The sequence below is a fragment of the Gavialis gangeticus genome, unplaced genomic scaffold (assembly GCF_001723915.1).
Source record: "Gavialis gangeticus isolate Ggan-Ray unplaced genomic scaffold, GavGan_comp1, whole genome shotgun sequence".
Classification (NCBI taxonomy): Eukaryota; Metazoa; Chordata; order Crocodylia; family Gavialidae; genus Gavialis; species Gavialis gangeticus.
The window spans coordinates 15,758,876-15,779,037 of record NW_017728994.1 but is presented as its reverse complement, the minus strand read 5'-3'; the positions used below and the strand labels follow the sequence as shown (position 1 = coordinate 15,779,037).

Below are 20,162 nucleotides of genomic sequence, written 5' to 3'. Positions count from 1 at the left end.
AATTAACAGCACTCAGAAATCTATAGTCCTTTAGAACTATATAATTTTTCTGAAATATTTTTAAAACTGTGCATTTCTAAAAATATTTTGCTATAAATCAAATATATAAACATCTTTAATAAAATGTGACATTTGGAATCACTTTTATGCACTTACCTGTTTTTGATTTTTGTTCACTTGTTTTTTTTGTTTTGGGGAGGGGGGTGTTTAATTTTCTCAGGGAAAATCATCCTTTTGATTTCTGTATTCTGAAGGTATGTATTACAAGTGATGTGAAGTGTTCAGGTTAGCTATTTCTTACAGTATTTCTTTATGGTTTATATCATCCTTAGTTTGATAATATCTCATCAGTGAGATGACGACTTCACGTGCTTGTGTGTGTGTTTATTTTTCTCCTTTTCCCCTACTCTTTCTATAGGGTGCTGGCACAGATGAAGATTGTCTAATTGAAATCCTAGTTTCTCGCAGTAATGAGCACATTCAAGAACTCAGCAGGGCATACAAAACAGGTTGGACTTTCTACTGTCTTAGATTTTTTTCTGATCTGTTGCCAGAACACATTTTCATAGTAGAAATATAAAATCAATTTGAGGTGTACACTAGGTATTTCAGGCTTTAATTACCATCTACTTAAGAAATGAGCAGCTGTATATAATAACTGTATATCTGTATTTCAGAATTCAAGAAAACTCTGGAGGAAGCCATAAGAAGTGACACATCTGGACACTTTCAGCGGCTTTTAATTTCACTTGCTCAGGTACTTGCATGTGTGCTTTGAGGTAACACTCATAACAGCCTTTGGTTAATGACAAAGCAGATGTATTAATCTTGGTATATTTTATTTCTCACAGGGAAATAGGGATGAGAGTACAAATGTTGACATGTCACTTGTCCAAAGAGATGCTCAGGTTAGTAAGAAGTCTATCTCATCTTTGTATCTGAAGTTTTAGTTGCACAGTTCCTGATGCATCTAATATGATATGTGCCACTAAAGCTGGGTACACTGAGTTTTGACTAATTTTATTTTTAGCCATTCTGTTATTACTACAAAATGTCATTGCTACTGTTGTTCAGTTGGATTCTGTAATAAATATTTTCTTTTGAGCCTTTTTAAATATTACTTCTAAAAAAAAGGAACTCCTTTTCAAGATGGTAGATAATTGATTTTAGGCTAGTAATTTCCTTTCTGCAACATATAATCAAGTGACATTTATGCCTAAAGAAAAAAACTGGACTGAATATCTTCCACCAGAAAATGTGTGGTCTGCTGGAGAAAGTCCTTTCTGTTGGGGTGGGTTCTACAGGCCTAAGTTTTTTAAATGCTTTTTCAGAGCAGAAGCAAATTGTTCTTCCCAACTACTGCAGTATCTCTAGCTCAAAGCTTGTTAATTAGGGGGTTGTGCAGCCAGGAGATGCTTTGATCTAATAATACATTACCGTTTCATAATGTTTATTAACTGATTATCTAGGTGAAGTAAGCTCTTTATACCAAGGGAACCCTGGTGTATTATAAATAGCAATATCACTTCTTTTCTGCAGGGGTGTATTTTGTCCTGAAGGTAAGAGAAGAAACACAAGCCTTTCAGGAAGTGTTGAAAAGCATCTTAGGATGAAACCTGGAACAAAACCATGTCACTGGCAAAATTTACTTGCACTCACTTGAACAAATGAATGTTCTTTCCTTGGTGTAGGGTTCAGTCTGGAGCTGTTGTGATGAAGTGTTCAATGGAATGTATAGATACAAATAATTGTCATATTAATCCACCTAAAGACTGGAGCTAGTCCTACTCTAGCTAGTCCTACACTTCTATTTAGTAGTAGTATTCAGAGCAAGGGATGAGTGTGAAAGAGGGGAAAATATTGAAGTGCATAGATAGATAACAGGTTTGTAACAGGAAAAGCCAGCTAGCCTGGAAAACCAACTAATGAAGTGTGATTGTCTTTTGTGTTTAGGAGCTATATGCTGCTGGAGAGAACCGCCTAGGCACTGATGAGTCCAAATTCAATGCCATTCTTTGTGCCAGGAGCAGAGCTCACCTAAGGGCAGGTAATGGTGTCTAGACTTCCTAAATGTGTGCTTATGAACTTATGGTAAATAGATTTTGTTTTACTTTATGCCTCTCCTTGCATAAAGATAAAAATAGAGTGAATGTAGTCCTGAGTGTCATAGGAGGGTAATGATATCGCTTCTAAAAATGGTCTTCATTGTATTGGTGACATTCCCTGAATAAGAGCAGGGGAGTCTCTCTGTCTGTCCTTCTCTCATTAAAAAAACAAACCAAAACCTAGTATAGAGGTTCATTTGTAAATAGTTCTTTTGTGAAACAGTTGCAAAGTTCTTGCTTTAATTATGGGTGTTTACATGTACGCATGCATGCACGCACTCCTTTGTGACAGTCGTATCAGTAATGTACAATTTTTCTTTACAAAGTTTGTAATTGTCATACACACTTCATGCTTCTTTTGAACTGGAAATACTGGGTGATCTTGGATAGGGTTGGAGTAGGTGAATTGTCTTTTAGATGCCACTATCAACTAGATTTCCTTCAGTTACCAAATTAATAGTGCCTCTGGTCCTGCACCTCAGCACAAGTTTTCTGCGTTCTCTCTTACCCAGAAATATTCCCACCCTTGCTACCTGCGATACAGCTGCAGTGGTGTCAGGAGTGGGGAAGAGCTCTAGAGTACACAAATTGACACTAGTATCTAGCTTTTAATTACCACCCTGTCTGAGCAGGAGTGCCCTAATAATACCAACTATTGCTGCCACCTATTGATCAGAATGTAGCAGAATTTAATTTTAACATAAAGGCACAGGTACAGTGTTTCAGAACATCATTCTGATTTCAGATGAATTTTAGTATCTTTCGTTCCCTCGTCCTCAGAATTAAAATTTCATCCTGATCCCTGACAGCAGTCTTCTGCCATAAACAAGTCTCCCTTGTTCATGGTATAGAAAAGAAGTCTGTGTAGACACTTTAGACTTCATTTCTCATATGGGTTTCTATAACAATGTGCCCAGGATAGATAAGAGATGCAGAGAAGAGGATCATTTTTTCATTCCTGATCATCCTAGGGAACATATCGCTCACAAGCAAAAAAGCAGCAAGCAAGCAAGCATTATCCGGTCTGTGTTGTCACACTTTTATAAAATGAATGGATAAGGGATTTGTGAGTAGGATATAAATCTTTTTGTACTGGGATTTTCAAAGGAGTCTTGCAGCGTTAGCTGTTAAGTTGCCAGTTCAAAGCCAGTCCTAACTGGCAAAGACTAAAAACTTGTTTCCACGTGACTAATAATTTCAAAGAGGTCAAAATGGGGAGTGAAGAATAAACAATCTTCCTACAGCTGTGCATCTCAGTCTAGGAACAGACATGGCATTTGTCCTTGAACACATTGTGCTTGTGTTTTGTCTTGGAACAGAACTATCCCAGGATTGGCATGTACACGTATCACACTTTTTAAAATGGGGGTTAGTGAGCAGTTAAATGCACTGCTGTTTTTTCAGCCATTGATTCAATGTTGCAATCCTGGGATAACTGTTCAGATGTACTTTGCCATGTTTTGGGATAAATTGTTACTACTTATCCCATAAACTTTTTTAGGATTTATCCCAGAACAATGGACTTGGATACCTCTGATTGTGCTTTATCCTGGAATAAAATGACTTATCCCAGGACAAATGTGGCATCTGTTTCTCATCTCTAGGACAGAGTACAGATACACTGGCAAGACAACACAAATATGACTCTTCATTTTTCACCATTTCTGTGGTGAAAGAAACACTTTGACCACCAAGATTATTAGTTCTCCACCTTGAATGAGCATTCAATACAAACAGTAATTTAAAAAAATGAAGTTAAAAAGATAAGTAAAAAATGGTTTATAATACAGGTGTTTTCTAAATCTTTTAGAAACAATTTGACTCCTGTATATAAAACTGGCCACAGATACCTGTTCTGTACATGCTGCAACATTAAATATAGTTCCTCCACTAGAGATGCTGTTTCCTGTGTTTTTGAAGAAACAAAATCAAGATAGAGACATATAAGCCAGTACCTATTTGCATATATTTAATCCTGTATGGGTAACTCTACAGGCAGGGCAGAAAAGAGTAAAAATATACAGCCTTAAAATGGGGCAGAACAAGTGGGTGATACCTCCTCAAAGGCCAGAGCTTAGGAAAAACTTTGGTGCATTAAAAATGAACATGCATACCTGGAAAGGATTTAAACTGAGTTCTATAATCAGTGTAATTTTAGAAGTAGCTTCCAAATATGAAAAGAATATACCTGCCCAGCATGCATCAAAGCCACCTCTCTTAAAAGATTGACTGCTAAAAATTTCCTCTTTTCTATGTAGTTTTCAGCGAGTACCAGCGGATGTGTAACCGTGATATTGAGAAGAGCATATGTCGGGAGATGTCTGGGGACTTGGAAAGGGGCATGTTGGCAGTAGGTATGTTTCTCATTTTTGTTTGATATTTATATTAGTAGTTTTAGCAGTGATGATGGTGGTGGAATGAACTGCTTTTGTTTTGCTTTTTCTATATATTTTATGTATCTTTATTTTTTAATGTATTTTTTTGGTATTGCAGAGGTTGCTTTTTATGGAGGTAACTCAACCTGTGTTTTCAGTTTTCTGCCTCCTTGTTGAGCTTTCTAGAGAAACTGCCTGCAGGTACTAAAACAAGACAAATAACTTGTGTGGCAAGGAAGGGTGAGGCTTCCTCTGAGCAGCCTTGGGATTTAAAATACATTAAACAAGGGTAATTATTTTCAGAAGAGCTAATCAGTTTTAGGTGCTGCTGAAGTCTAAGAGACTTGCGTATCTTCAGTACTCTTGAACTTGCAGCCAAATATATCACTTAACCGTATGCTGCTAAATCCTTCTAGTTTGGCTATTGTATATTGATTTCAAGGGTAAGGATTGTATCAGAATACCATTGAAGTCCATAGAGAGACTCCAAGTGATTTTCTTGGGCTTTGGATGAGAGCCCATTTTGTTGAACAGCCATTTAGGTGGGTTAAACCTTCACAAATTAGAATAACTGTGCTTCCCCTCTGTAAAGGAGTTTGGTAAGTCTATTTTACTTTCACCTCTGATCTGTTTTACCCCTTTTTAACAATTGGCCTGTTACGAAACTGTTTTCCCCACCATTTTTTTTTTTTTTTTCATTTAATGTGGTCTAGTGCTGACAAACTGGGACACAATGATAAAAATGTATGGTCTGAGTCTGTTCTGGCTGAAATCAAGAGCAAAATGCCAGCTAGCTTGAATGATAGGAAATTCAGGTCACTTGTTTGTGCTATGATAAAATTACAGGCTCATTTTATGAATGTTTCAAAAAGTTACTTTCTGTTTAAAATATCCTGTTCAGTTCCTACCTCATGCACAGATACTGCAAGTATCTTGCCTTCGTTTCCTAATGACTGAGATTTTAAAAATGTAGTTTTATGAGTGATTGCTCTCAGTATAAGTTAACTTTGCTTACATTTTTTTTCTTTTTGGCCAAGTTGTCAATACAATGGTCTTCTGAAGCCGTACAGTCAAGAGAGTATAATCACAATGGGCATGTCAACACTGAAGGACTGCCCGTGGGGATGCCAATTAACTAATTAATTCAGAGGGTTGTTAATCCTATATGACTCAAAGGTAGTCAGGTTCAGGGGCATTAAAGTAAGTTAATTTCCCTGAGCATTGACCTACTGCCTGACCCCACTCAGAGTTAGAAAGAGTAGCTACACACTACAGCACAGGTAGGTTGAGCAATTTAAGGTGTATTGCACAACAAAACCTGCGCAACAACTACCTGACGCAATATTCCCGGAACACCTGAGCCGTAACACAACAAAATACACCCGATGAGACAATAACCCAATGCACACCCCAAACCCAATGTCCCTGGTCACACAGCCAATCGGCTACACATTACAGTGAGCATCGGTCACTACACAGTTAACTGCTGTGCAACTTCACAGACAACCTAGAAACCATAGATGGCAATGAGAATACCCTGGGCCTCGTCAGCAGGAGAAACCCTCTGACAGTCCCTGAAGATTTTTGGCTTTTCCCTGCTTAGGTACTCAGCACCTCAAATAGGGAAAGTGTGATACTTTACCCAACTATAGCTTCCCAACGACCAGGTCACAGCAAGGAACCTGCACTCAACGAACTCCTGTACCCCGAGAACCCCGAGTCAGAACTATCCAGCTAGAGTGAGAGCGAGCTCCAGCCCGAGCCCCTGCTGGCTGCTCTGGACAGGATTTATAGCCTTCTAATCACACCATCTGTCACTCACCCAGTACTCCAAACATCGCCCTTTTCACCATACCCAATCAAATTCAAACCTGGGCAGTACTTAAAAGAACCAATCAATTCAAACTATTTCAGCTCAGTACAAGAAACATTATCATAACTTCCTTATTAATTGACATATCAACATTGATAAACAGTTGCATTACCATTATACATGGTGCATGCCCAGACCTTAAAAGTAGGTCATGACTTCATCATGGGTGAGAATTCAAACCCTCTAGAAACTTCTCACCTCTAGTCATATGCGCATGTGTGGAGTTTCACTGTTCTACAACATGAGACACTTTACTGTGCAGTAGACTAATCTACTGTGCAGTAGGGTCATGGTCTACGCATGCAAAGCACTTACTGCACAGTAAATTATACTACTGTACAGTTAACTAATACCTGTAAATACAGATACTAGTGTAACTGCATGGTAGTTACTGCATAGTGTTGCATTTGTCCTGCAAACTTGCACCTGGTCAACCTAGGCAGCAAGGGGCCATGGTTCGGGGAGCTCTCTGCCCTCCGTCCTAGCTCCCAATGCAGAACTGGGAGCTGCAGAGAGCAAGCAGGGGCTGGGAACCTAGCCCCTGTTCACTATCTGGAGCAGCTCTGAAGTTCCTAGCTCTAGGCAGCATAGAGCTGCTCTGAAGAGTGAGCAGAGGCAGGCTTCCCAGCCCCCATTCATGCTCCAGAATTCCCAACTCGGTGCTGCATTGAGCTGCTCTAGGGGGTGGGTGGAGGCTCGCAGCCCGAGCAGGGCAACTGCCAGCGTTCCCTGTGTCCTCGTGCTTGGCAGGGGGCTGGCAAGGAACTGTCGCAGAAGTGGGACGCCTGCCAGCAAACTCCTGCTGAGCGGGGGGAACAATGGGGCTTGCTGGTAGGTGCTTGTGGGGCAGTTCTTGGTCAGCGCACTGACAGGGAGGCCGCTTGCTAGCAGCTGCCCCACACCTGGGACAGTTCCCGGCAAACCCCCTGCCAGGCAGGGAAGCCCCAGCTTGTAGGGGGCTTGCTAGCAGCTGTGTCCTGATGTACATGGGGTCAAGAGAGCTCTGTTGGCTACAGTGGCAGCTGTCTCCTGGCTGATGTGCATGGGGCCAGGAATTAGCTGCTGCTGTAGCTGGCAGAGCTCTCCTAGCCCCACGCACATCCGGACTGTACAGATTTTACTGTACTGGCCCCTGTGCCCCTTGCCAGTCCTCAGGCTAGCATCTGGGATAGCCTGGAGCTCTCCCTGGCAGCTGCAGGGGGCAGAGCAGGGTGGGAGCAGCCCTGTGCCAGGCTGCTGCCAACAGGTTGCGCCTGTAGTATTTTACTACACAGTAAGCCTAAAGCATGTTAATAGCATGTGTAGATGCACCCAGTGAGATTTTTTTTTTTTTTTTCCTGCTTTTTGCCATGATTGATACACTCGCATTATATCTGTTGAGTGCTAACAGAAAGCCAGACATACACAATAGAAATAATAGCTCTTGGGTTGTATTGTGTTTACATGTTACCACTGTATAACTGATAACCACTAAGCCTCATATTCACACTGAAAGATAATACTTTAAAAATTCCAACCAGAACAAATAATGTTTACTTCTCAGCCTAGCTCTTGCAACCTAATCCTTATGGGGAGAACTTTTACCCAACATAGTGTTGACTCTAGAAAACTAGAGGATGCCTCCCACATAGAAGTAGGTATGGGATAGGGGCCACTGAATACAAGCAAAGCAATAATCCTTTACAGAGAGAACCTAATAGCATTAACATTCAGTAAATATCTTAATCATCTTGTACTAATTCACTTTTAATGCCTATATCAGCCTTTACCCCCTGCTGTGATCTGTGTTGCATGCCTTATGTGCAAAAAATCTAATTGAAAATATTTGTTTTCTTTGGTTTTATTTTCTTTAAAGCTTGCTGGACTGTACAGATGGTAATTTAGATCAATCTTAAAAATATCTTGGAGTGCGAGTGAACTCGGTGTAGTAATCAGAACACATGCATTTCATGTTGTGTCATTGTTCTCTGTTTTGAAGTGAGTGGTGCACATCCTGGACAACTATGTTAACTGCTGTCTCTCTCATCTGTATCTTCTTCAATTAAAAGAATACAGTAAAATCTCTGCTGTACGGCATTTAACTAGCCAAAATACTAAATTAACCATAATTTTAGTGGTGGGCTGCCATGCCACTTTGCTGTCTGCTATGCCACCATGAGGGTATCTGAGTACACACATCACACCGTGCCACTTTCCTGCCTGCTGTGCCACTCTGAGGGTGCACGGGTGGGGTATCTGAGTGTGCGCGTCCCTCCCCCTTGCTGCAGTAGCTTGCGGCTGGGTGCCCTGGCATTTGGAGTGGCTGACTAGTATGGCATTTTTATCTGATTACTGTTTTATTCTTTATATACTATGTTATACTATAATGTATTGTACACTAATTCTTTGAAAATTTGCACGGCAAGTATGGCACTGTCTTCCTTGAGTATAACTCGGGTAACCAGAATTTTTAGATAACCGCCCCCCCCTTCTCCGCTCATTCCAGATAACAGAGATTTTACTGTAATTACAATTTTTCTATAGAAATATGTATTGCTATAAAATAAAATAGCTACTTTTCCATATTTGACCATTATGTTTTACCCCAATCTTAGTTGGTTGATGTTCGTGGGGGGTTTTTCCTCTCCATATAATATTCTTATGAGGGGGATGTACGGATAGATTCTGCATAGTTTGCTTTAGACTGCATGACTGTTTATGTATACCAAATCAATGTGAAAAAATCTGTTGGGATAATGGATAGGATTTTTGTGAGCGTGATTTTGATTTAGTCTCTTAAACATCTGTTTCCTGTGTAAAGCAGGTTTAATCTAAATTCCAGTCATTTTATTTTAAATGAGTAAAGAATTCCAAAAGTCCTAAGATGATAGCTGGCTGTGGTTAACAATAATAATAAATAAAAATTAAAAAGGAAGAAAAAGGATGCTGAGATTGTCAGAGGAAAAACTAAAACTAATTAGGTTCCAAAATAAATTGAAGTCTTTGGAAGGTTCTGGATGTTCAGCATTATGGAAAAGATGTCCCTTAATTAGGATCTAAGAGTACTTTTACACATGCTCTGGGGGTGGGGAGGTGGTGTTTTAATTGGAGTGGCTTCAAGAGCTGTTGTATTTAAAGTGCTGCAGTGTCTTGTGTATCAGTGCCCTTTAAAAATGGCGGTGAGGGCACTTGAACTAAAGCTTGAATGCAGGTATTACCACACTCCAGCAGCCTCAATTAATCGAGTCTGCTCCGACACGCTGTAATTACACGTTCTTGTATAGGCACCATAGGAGCCTAACTTTATGCACTCACTCTTGAAAATTTTCACTGTAGTAAGATAATTTCATTTTGATTTGCTAGTATAATTTAATATCAAATCCTATTTTACACCTGTTTTCCAGAACAATTAGAATACAAACTCTGTATGGCCTTGTGTCTGCATCATTCCATCTAAGGACCTGTAACTTGTTACCTCTTTCTGGGTGGATCAGAGTGGCTATTAGTTGCATGTGTTAGCTGGCTTAATACTGTGCCATGCAGTGTTCTAAAACCCCATTGTTGGTGTTCTTTTGTTTATAAAAACCCTAGCTTTACCAGCTGGAGTGAAACCAGCTGTGAAGTTTTTGAAAAGATTGAGTATTGACAGTACAATAAGAGACTAGAAAGTTGTGAGAATAGTGTGCATCTGACCAGGCCAGCTGCTTCTTGGGACTTGAAGGACAAGACACTGAATTTAGACCTGAAGCTTGCAGAATTTCTCAGAATGAGAGAGGCCAGGGAATACTTAGTGTTGCTCCCCAACTTCAGTCCCATAACTAGACCAAATCTGCTGATCCAAAGAGGCATTCCTAGCATGGAAGTTACATATTTCCTAAAAGAGCAAATGAAAGTCATAGGAGTGTTAAATGATGGCCTCACAATAACCTTTTTGATTATAAAAGGACAGGCTTAGCCTTGTAAATTAAAAAGCTTGTATTTATGGAATGTGTAGGTGATAGTAGCATTGATCATATATTTTTACAAAGATAAAACAAATGTCTGCTTCAGAACAAGCTCACTAAGTACAGCTAGTTGTATTTAGCTGTAACTAACCTGTCGATAAATTTTTATTTTGCAGTTAAATGCCTCAAAAATACTCCAGCGTTCTTTGCTGAAAGACTCTATAAAGCTATGAAGGTAGGTCCCTGTAGCCAAGAGTGTTTAAATTTGTATATCATTTTTTAAAAGCTGATAGCCTAAATACCTTGGATTTACCGAAACATTGTTGTATAATAGTAACAATGATAATATTGTCATTACCATTATCATCATTATTAGGCTGTGCAAAATGTTGACAGCCATTTCATTTTGGAGGTGTTTTGGCCTGTTTTGGCACCCAAAATGCCGAATCCAAAACAAAACGGAAGGCTCCAAAACATCTTCAAAACAAAACCATCCAAAACGTTTCATAAATGTTTCGGCGGCAGGTTTACGGGAAATAGAAACTCAGAAGAGGGAGGGAAGGACTGCTCTGATATTGACATCTGTAGCTGGCCAATGTTTGTCCCTGAGGTCCCTTCCAATCCCGGTGCTCTGGGGGAGGGACAGAGAAACAGCATATAAGGCTCTGTGTGAGGCCTTTCTCTCCCTTTTGTGAGCAAAAAGTCTGGAAGCAACATCTTGTGAAAGGTACTGGCTGGCTGCAGTGACCGGCTTCTTAGTCAATCTCCTGCTAGTCCCTCTTTTTGGAAAGGATTGGCTACACCTTTCCAATATATTATAGATACAAGATCTAGTAAGCAGATAGAAGACGATATAGTAAAGATAAGTTATAGTGAAATAAGCAGATAGAAAAATAAGATATAGTGAAGACATAGAAGATGTATATTACGCGCACACACGCGCGCATTGGATACGTTCCCAAGGTAAGCAAGGTCACCCAGAACACTGGGGAGATGCGTGCTCTGGATGGCCAGCCCTTCTCCTTAGTTGAGCAGCCAGGGTTCAGGCAGCTCATGGCCCCATCCTGCCGCATGCTTGCATGCACCACCTTCAGCAGGACAGTGGTGCCGTCTCTGTATGAGGCATGCAAGGAGTACTTGAGGGAGGAGCTGTGCAAGGCAGGTCCACAGGTGGCCTTACACTTCACCTTGGACATCTGGAGCAGCCAGGGTGGGGTGGAGATCATGCCTACCTCTCCCTCGCAGGGTACTGGTGCCATCAGTCAGGCTGTCGGTGGGCTTTCCTTCAAATGGAGATGATGGATGAGTCCCACACAGCAACCGAGATCATGGGGCCATGAACTGCATGGTGCAAGGGTGGCTTGTTGGTCAGGGTGAGCTCACCCACAGGTTCATGGTCACTGACAATGGGACCAATATGGTCAAGGTGATGTGTGGTGCCAACTTTGTTGGCATCCACTGTGTGACACACAAGTTCCACCTCATTGTCAGGGATGCCTTGGAGGGGGACAGGGCTGCTGGTGAGGGCACCGTCACAACTAGCCAGCTCATTTCAAAATGCAGGAAGGTGGCGGGCTACTTCTGCTGGTGCATCAAGGGGGGCAAGATGTTGTGGGACAAACAGAAAGAGTCAAGTGTCCCGCAGCACAAAATCATGCAGGATGTGGAGACTCGGTGGAACTCCACATACCTGATGCTCAAAAGGCTGGTTGAGCAACAGAAGGCCATCACTAACCTCATCACCAGAAGCCAACTTCCTACAGCCCAAAACACGCCAAATGGATCCAGACCATGCCATGACAAGACATGCAAAACCTGCCAACATACTAATCCACTCTATTACAGACAAGAATACCCAGCTACCTGTGAGGGCACATTCCTCACAAGAAAGCCGCTCTGTCTCCAGTCCCTCAGGCCTGATCCTCAAAAGGAAATTAGAAACCACATTTCACAAATGAGCCTATGAACTTCACCTTTATCAGTCTCCTAGATACAGAAACTCATGGATTCAGTATAGACATTGGATTTATGACACACTATAACCTCACCAATATCTGACTCTCCAGGTACCTCTCCACTTATACCTGCTACATTCTCCTTCCCCTCCCCACCCCTCCTTCAGCCTGTCCCTCACCCCCTGACACCTCAATTTACAGTTTCACTAACTGACTTTCTTGCCTGCATTGCATACCAGCCTGTGGCTTCTTCACTATTCATTCCATCCAGGAAGAGCACGTGCGTGCGCGCGCACACACGCACACACACACACGCGCGCACACACACACACACACACACACACACACTAACTGCATGCTTCCTCAGCCTGATGAAGGGTTTTTAAACCTGAAAGCTTGCTAAGGTATATTTCGCCATCTATTCAGTTGGTCTAGTAAAAGATATCAGAGGTACCCTTGACTGGTCCATGCTGGGGCCAGGACCCAAAATGGGGCAAAGGGCCAGGGGCCCACCACAAGGAATGCCCAGAGCAAGAGACTCGGGATTCCGGCTGACCTAAAGATGGGGTCAGGGCCTAAGGAGGAGCCAAAGGTCCCAGAGAGGGGACCACAGCTGGAGGGGGTGAAGGGTGCAATCTGTGAAGCATGGGCTGCAGTGTAAGGGGAGGTATGGAGCTGCGGAATGGATGTCATCCCTAGACACCTATGTGGGCCGCCTGTCACCTGGAAAACATCTGAATCAATTTTCCATCAAGGCGTGGCAGGAAAAAGAGGGGTAGGCGGTTGGTCCAGAAACAGGTGGGCGGGCAGAGCTCTAACAGGCACTGGGAAGGCCCCCAGTTACAGGCTACCATCCCTGCTGGTTTGATCCCACCGTGCCTTAACACAGTCACATGTCACAGGTTTTGCTTTGAACAGTTTGAGGTGCAGTTTCACAGAAACCCCTGCTCTTGTCTCCTTGAAACATGGCAGGCTTTGTGCCCTCAGAAGTGGCTACCATCCCTGCAATTTTTATCTGAACTCGGCAAGAAATGACAAAGTTATAGGCGTTTTAATGATTCCCCATTATAGCCTATGACCAAATCACCAAAACAGTGTCTAAACTCTGAAACGGATTCAGCCAAATTGAAACAGAACAGTGATCTGAAACACCAAAATGAATCGCTGTCCTCCGAAACAGCCAAATCAGAAGCTGAAATGAGACAGCTGTTTCGCACAGCCCTAATCATTATCATTGTCATTATATAACAATGGTAATATAATTGGATTTGTTCGGTTACTATGAAAGGATAGAATAAAACTAATTTACCCAGCATTAAAGATTAAATTAAACACAGTACAGGGTGTTAATGGTGTTGCCAGGCTCAGATGGGCTTGAAAATACTAGGATAGACTTACTGTAAAGCAATATATTACTGGTGGTTCTTTACAAAAAGTGTTACCAAAGTTGTATGGGGGATTTTTTGTTTTTGTTCTTTTGGATATGTTTGTTTTGTTTTTCTTTTTTCCCCCCCATAGTTATAAATATGACAATACATGTAAACACATACTGTAATTATTTTGGTTGTGTCCTGGAGTGTGTTTTACCACAATTCACTTGGGAGCAGGAGGGTGTCTGCTAACCTACTGCCTGTCTAGCAAAGTAGTATTTCACCAAAGTGCTTGCATGATGTTGAAGTTCAATTGAGAACAGTTGCTTGCAAAACTGCAGGTGCGTTGCCCCTTTTCATGCTTTGTTTCACTTGTTTAACATTCTCAGAGCCAGAATATGTGCCTAAAATAAGGATCTGCCCAAAACTGCAATTGTGTTTATTGTTTATACAAAAGACCAAGATGAAGAAGACAAATTAGTTTGGGTAGAGCACCCTGTTTATGTAGCTATACTGCTTCTGGGCTAATATGGTATCTTTGCATGGCACTTCAGTGTTGTGTAATATATTAGTGCTTTTGGATATAACCTGTTAGCTAACATGGGTCTCTTTACATAGTGCTTCATTGCATATACCCTTAAGTCTCTAAGCCCGATTTAAAGCAAATTTTGTTGTGTTACACTGGTTTGGTTCTGTAGACCTTAACGAGTTGTGCTGGCGCAACTTGGGGGAAAAACTTTTCTGTCCATTTAATTGTTGGGAGTTTGCATTTTTTATTAACACAATATACTGGTTTCTCTACAGGGAGCAGGAACAAAAGACAGGACTCTAATTCGAATCATGGTTTCACGCAGTGAGGTTGACCTGCTGGATATACGTGCAGAATACAAGCGGATGTATGGAAAATCTCTCTACACGGACATTACAGTAAGGCTTTAGAGTTTGGGTTTTCCTCCCATTAATTCTTGTTTGGGCCATAGAATAACACCCCACAGCTCTAGTGAAAGATGCAGTGAGTGTAGCTGACAATGCTGCCTGTTGCTGTCCATATTCCCAAGTAGTGTGGAACAGCTGCTATTTGGTTGTGTTTGGAGCTGCTTGCAGAAGAGTAGGAAGAGGCCTTATGGTCAGCAAGGACAAGAAGGGTGGACCACTAGTTAGAGAACTGAAGTAGGATTTGGGAGACCTGAAAATCCCTTGTCTGCCACACTCCTCATGCAACTTGTACGTATTGCTTAGCCTCTACGTATTTTGTCTTCCATATATAAAACGGGGGTAATGTTACTGTCCTACTTCACGAGTGTGATATTGTGAGATTTGAGATGCTCAAATATTATGGTAATGCAGGTTGTTTAAGTACCTGACAGAGTAGGCTTGAGCATCCTCTCCACAGATGTTGTTTTGCAAGTAGGCTAGATGTGATCAGCTAGCAAATTCATTGGCATGCGTTTAATGACAGGTGACATAGGCAGGCACCCCTTTCCCCAGTTCTACGGTGTCATGGGCTGTAGTAACAACCAAAGAAAATGTTTAGCAGCTGCATACCTTGCCCATGGTCTATACAGAATAATTATCTTCCCCTTAGCTGATGCTCATGCAAACTATCTTGGGTATGGATGCTTTTCCTTTAATGTGTAAACGTAAATAAAAAATGAGAGGCAATATTTGTGCTTGATTCTTAAAAACAACTTTTTACATGGTGGTAGGAATTGCCAACGTTAATAAATATTTAATATCTTTGCAGGTCAGAGAGGGACATGGCAGTTCAGGTTATTAGCCTGTATTGTTAATAACATGGCAGAGCACAGTGTGAAATGCACGTGTTTGCGTGCGTGCGTGCGCGCGCGCGCGCGCACACACACACACACACAAATCATATGCATGTTTAAGCATAGGTGAAAATTTCCTTGAACAGGATTAAGTTCTAATTCTTACCCCCTTTAATGAGTAACAGCCCTCAGCTGTCACAAGGTATGTAAAGATACTTTCTATAAGCTTCTGTCATTTAACATGTTGCAGGTATGGTTATGCTTTCAGCCTACACATAAGGTCTTGTACTTGTATACTGAAGTAAATTATAAAACTTATTCTGGTCAAACCTTATTTATAGCCATATCAATCCAAACAAAATAGTTGCCAACCATAATACCAAAATAGGTTGGAGCTGAATGGAGTAGCTGCCCTAGCCCTGTGAAAGGGTTGTCAAGCTCTGTCAGTTATTAAGTTATTTGGCAACTTCCAAGGACAATTTTTTCAACAACATGACTTTTTTGTGATTCACTCTTATTTAACTATTGTAAGTTGTCCCCTCCCACCTAGTCAAATCTACAGATTCACTCCCTTTCTTATTTTTCACCTGCAGCATGCCCTAAAATGAAAAATGTGTTTGGTGGTGAAAAAAAAAATCATGATAGAAACATTGGTATCAGATTCCTTACTTCAGTCATGATACAATAGTAGGCAGTGACTCTCCATCTGCCCCTATGAAAACATCAGAGAAAATAATGAAAGGAAAAAAATCAAGCTTCTTTATTTGACTTTTTTTTGTATTTCTGTACATGCTGCATGTAGTCTTCATCTTAAAGGAGGTTTGGCGCCTGTTGTTTGGAAAATTTCTTGAATCAAAATTCAAATTTTCTGAAGACATACGTTTCCAAAGGATCTTTATCAGTCAGACCTAGAGAGAATGGAGCTTTCTATGGACCTGTACTAAGGATGAAGTCGGTTCCTTATCAGCTGTGATTTGAACTTCAAATGCAGAATACTAATGAGCAATTCTCATTCCATTTTCATAGCTAGATTTCTTTGGGCTCCTGAAAGCAGATCTAACCCTTGTGATCTTTACATTGCATCTTCTCTCTTCTTTAAGGGTGGGGGGTGAAGAAAAGAAAAGGTGTTGCGAAATGGCTCTCTCTCCCTAACTCTTTCCCTTTATATTTTTTGTCAGGGTGACACTTCAGGAGACTACCGGAAAATCCTACTCAAGTTGTGTGGTGGAAATGACTAAGTGGAACATTCACTTTTTAAAAAAAGCAGCTGTTTTTATGTTATTGCTTTAAAATGACATTTTTCAAAAACCAGATGTGGTGACTTATTTTCCTGAAGCTGTTATGCTTGTAAAATTAATTTTCCATATCTCATCCCTTCCAGTCAAAAATAGTATATCTAACTATTTTAGGACAGGTGCCAGATTCTTTTAGCCCTTTAATTCCACCCCTCCGGCGCGCGCGCGCGCACACTCTCTCTCTCTCTTTCACTTTTTTTTGTATGGACAGTATATCTGCCACTTTATTAATGCAAATGTTCTTGTTTGTGTTGTGCACAGCAGCGCTTTCATGGTGATGTACTTCCTGTGTGAATAGAACTGCCTTCTTGTTGTTCTGCATCAAGATTGTTTTGAGAAGTTTTGCCAAATGCCTCTTTTTTTTTTCTTTTCCTAAGGAAGACTCGCTCTATATTATTTCATGTTCTTCAATGCAAATATCACAAGATTCTAGCCTCTGCGAGTAAAAACCTTTCCAGTAAATGTTTTTAATTGTGCCTTAAAATCAAGCATATGTATCTAAAAGTAGATTGTAAAATTAAAGGTATCTATCTTGTAAACTTCCTAGAACAGCTTTACTTTTGTGCAGACATTTCTGTCCTATCTTATAACTCAGTTTAAAGGATCTTTTTAGAACTTCCATGGAAAAACTCTGTGAGAACAGATAAAGAAATATCTGTGCCAGACTGGCTGAATTCTAAAAGGAAGACGCAACTGAATTTGCATCTCTATCAGTGCACACCTGTAGTAAGAGCTTAATTCTTTCATTGAAAGGGGCTAACAGGCTTCTCAGAGATTCAGAGATTGGGAAAGTTTTGTTTAGCTGGTTGTGTATGGGGTGGTCTAGAGGCTAAGGATCTGCAGCTTTGGATATCTAGTGCAGGTTTGGTGAAGAGTAGAATCTGGATTCTGTAGGATACAGAGTTTTAAAATGGCATTGGAAAAGCAAATACCTTTATTTTAAAGAAGCACAGAAAAAGCTAATTTATTATTCAGGACTGTTTATCCCAGTTCAAAATCTAGAACCATTCTGAAATTTCTTAAAGCACAAAGTGCAACAATGAAAAGCAACAATGACTTATTATATTCTGATCTCTTCCAGTTCCCTGGTGCTCAGCTGGCATCTGTGGAGAGAAGATTTAATGCAATTAATTTTGGGTGACAGGAAGACTAAATGAATGCTTGAAAAATCTAAGTATGGCAGTTGTCCCTTAAAGCAAAGGGATAGTTCTGCGAAGTGAGACTGACTTTGTTGACATATTTGATCAGAGGTGAAGATCCTGGCAGTCTGATTCCTGGACCCATCTATAACTTCTTCCAACCCTGCTACACCATATGTTGTACTTGCACTTTGTACATAGCACTTGGTCACAAACTAAATTTGCATCTGACTTTTTTAAAGTTCCTCTAACATTACCCCCAAAATAATTAGCAATGATTGCTCTCACCTATAGTAACCACAACTTTTTCAAAGAGAAAATTAATTTAAGTTAATGGAGGGACAGTATAGCCCAAGGGTGGGCAAAATGTGGCCTGGGGGCTGGATGCAGCCCACTAGGCCATTCTATCTGGCGCGCGGGGCCCCTAAAAAAATTCAGAAAATTAATATTAATCTGCCCTGGGCTGCCTGTCATGTGGCCCTCGATGGCTTGCTGAAACTCAGTTAGTGGCCCTCTGCCCAAAATAATTGCCCTCCCCTAGTATAGTGATGAACAGGATGATAGACTGGGACTCCAAGGATCTGAATTTTAATCCCAGCTTCTCCCACTGACAGGGAGAGAGGATTTTCTTGATGGCTGATCTGAGACTGGAATGAATGTGTACCCCAAGTACATATTTCTTCAACCTGCATTCTCTAAATAAATGCACCTCAGCATGGATGTTTAAAGAAACAGCCAAACTCCTAGAGAGAGAGACTTGGAAAAAGAGAGAGAAAATCATTTGTGATAAGATATTAGTCATTGGGGCTAACAGGTAGTTGGTGATATGTGCTATTCATCTAAAGGGCCTAATAGAAGTGGTCTTCTTTGTCCCTCTGTCCCTCTGTTTGCAGATTATGTTAATCTCTGCATATATTTTTACATCAGAGATAATAGGGTATGTGGAATGGAACAGTAGTTGTTGCCAACTGTGCTGATACCCTACTACATCTCAGTGAGATCAATACCATCAAAAATGTCCTTGACGGGGGTCCCAGGAGGAACAGGGACATTCCACGCTGTTTCACTGATGGTATTGAGCAGTGCCTTCACTTCTGAGTCCAAATAGTCCACTGTTTTTTCTACCTGCTAATAAAAACAAAAGAGAGAAAGTTGGTGCAGGATGAAGGAAAGAGTAGCAAAAGTGTTGTAAAACCTACTAGCTAAATCTTGAAGGCCTCAGCTAGCTAATGGAGTTGGTAGAACTCTCTAGTGCTTTCATGTTTCTTGAGTTTTGCTGACCCCTGGTGGCCAAGAGAAATGAAATCGTGTTTGCTTTTTTTCCAACTAGCTGAAATGCTTGGAAATTAGGTGCTGTAGAAGAAGGACTTGAATGGATTCATTTGTTGTTCTCTCATACCAACTGATAGGCTAGGTTAAAGGAGCTGAGCATGAGTTACCCATATCAATTCTGTGGGTGCTTAAAACACGGCTTTACTAGAAGTCCATTCATTGGTTCCATTTGGATTTTAATACCTGCAGTGACGCAGCCACCTCCTCCTTTTATTCAGCCTGCTACCATACTCAGTCACCTAAAACTGATAATATGTGACTTCAGGCAAGTAATACTGTTTAATATAAACCAAGCCACATCAGTATTAGACATCCTGAGCTTGCCAGTCTACACACTTGCCCAGTCTACACTCCAATCTAGCTGCTGGTAAAAAGAATAAAATAAAATGAAAAAAATAGGGCAGGATTCAGAACTTGACTATTTTCTGCAGACTTTTTGGGAAGCCTGAACAATTGGTGAATTGGTCATTGCTGAATTGACTGTGGAGGGTCCGAGTCTGAGACTGAGTTCTAGGGTAGACTGAGTTGGTTCTGTTGTAGGTTAATTCAATACTTGGACAAACTATTGCAACCTTTAATTGTAAAGCACCTTGTTAATGAGATTAGTATCCTCAGGATATGTTTATAAATACTTTAAGTGATGTCTTAATTTGTTAATCAAATATTTAGAATCCAGCAAGTTAATACATTCCTAATAATGATGGCTTTCTACCATCTCTAAAACCATTTACTTATGTGCTTAACTGTCTACAGTGCTGCTAGGACTGTAACAGTTGTTGCAACACGTGCTAATCTTTTAACACTAAATATACTCACTATATCAGGTGTGACCAAAACATCTTAATAAAACAGAAACACAAAGAAACAGCCCATCCTTGGCATTCAGCCCAATTTCTAAACAACTTTTGACATGCACAGGAGCACTGTGCTAAATACACAAAGATGCTATGGGTGGAATTAAGGTTCCATGGAAGCCATTAGTAAAACTGGCTAACTGCAACATTGGGTCCACCACGATCCTCTGGC

The 20,162-nt window shown here is 40.8% G+C and overlaps 2 protein-coding genes across 3 annotated transcripts in view; one reads left to right on the top strand and one right to left on the bottom strand.

Moving 5' to 3' along the window:
• ANXA11 (annexin A11) overlaps positions 1-16,666 on the top strand; it is a 65,882-nt gene extending 49,216 nt beyond the window's left edge. The window contains exons 8-15 of the mRNA XM_019502335.1: positions 419-509; positions 678-757; positions 852-908; positions 1,954-2,047; positions 4,364-4,459; positions 10,453-10,511; positions 14,406-14,528; positions 16,549-16,666. Of these exons, the coding sequence (XP_019357880.1) occupies positions 419-509; positions 678-757; positions 852-908; positions 1,954-2,047; positions 4,364-4,459; positions 10,453-10,511; positions 14,406-14,528; positions 16,549-16,608 (660 nt within the window). The 3' untranslated portion in view covers positions 16,609-16,666. The remainder of the gene's footprint in view (positions 1-418; positions 510-677; positions 758-851; positions 909-1,953; positions 2,048-4,363; positions 4,460-10,452; positions 10,512-14,405; positions 14,529-16,548) is intronic.
• Positions 16,667-17,600: 934 nt separating this feature from the next.
• The window catches only part of PLAC9 (placenta specific 9), a 44,171-nt gene continuing 41,609 nt past the window's right edge, over positions 17,601-20,162 (bottom strand). Inside the window, exons 3-4 of one of the 2 annotated variants that reach the window (XM_019502337.1) lie at positions 18,812-18,929; positions 17,601-17,768 (exon numbers count right to left, since the gene is read on the bottom strand). In XM_019502337.1, coding sequence (XP_019357882.1) covers positions 17,758-17,768; positions 18,812-18,929 — 129 coding nt within the window. In that variant the 3' untranslated portion in view covers positions 17,601-17,757. Of the gene's footprint in view, positions 17,769-18,811; positions 18,933-20,162 lie in introns of both variants that reach the window. The other variant, XM_019502336.1, reaches the window with a different exon arrangement.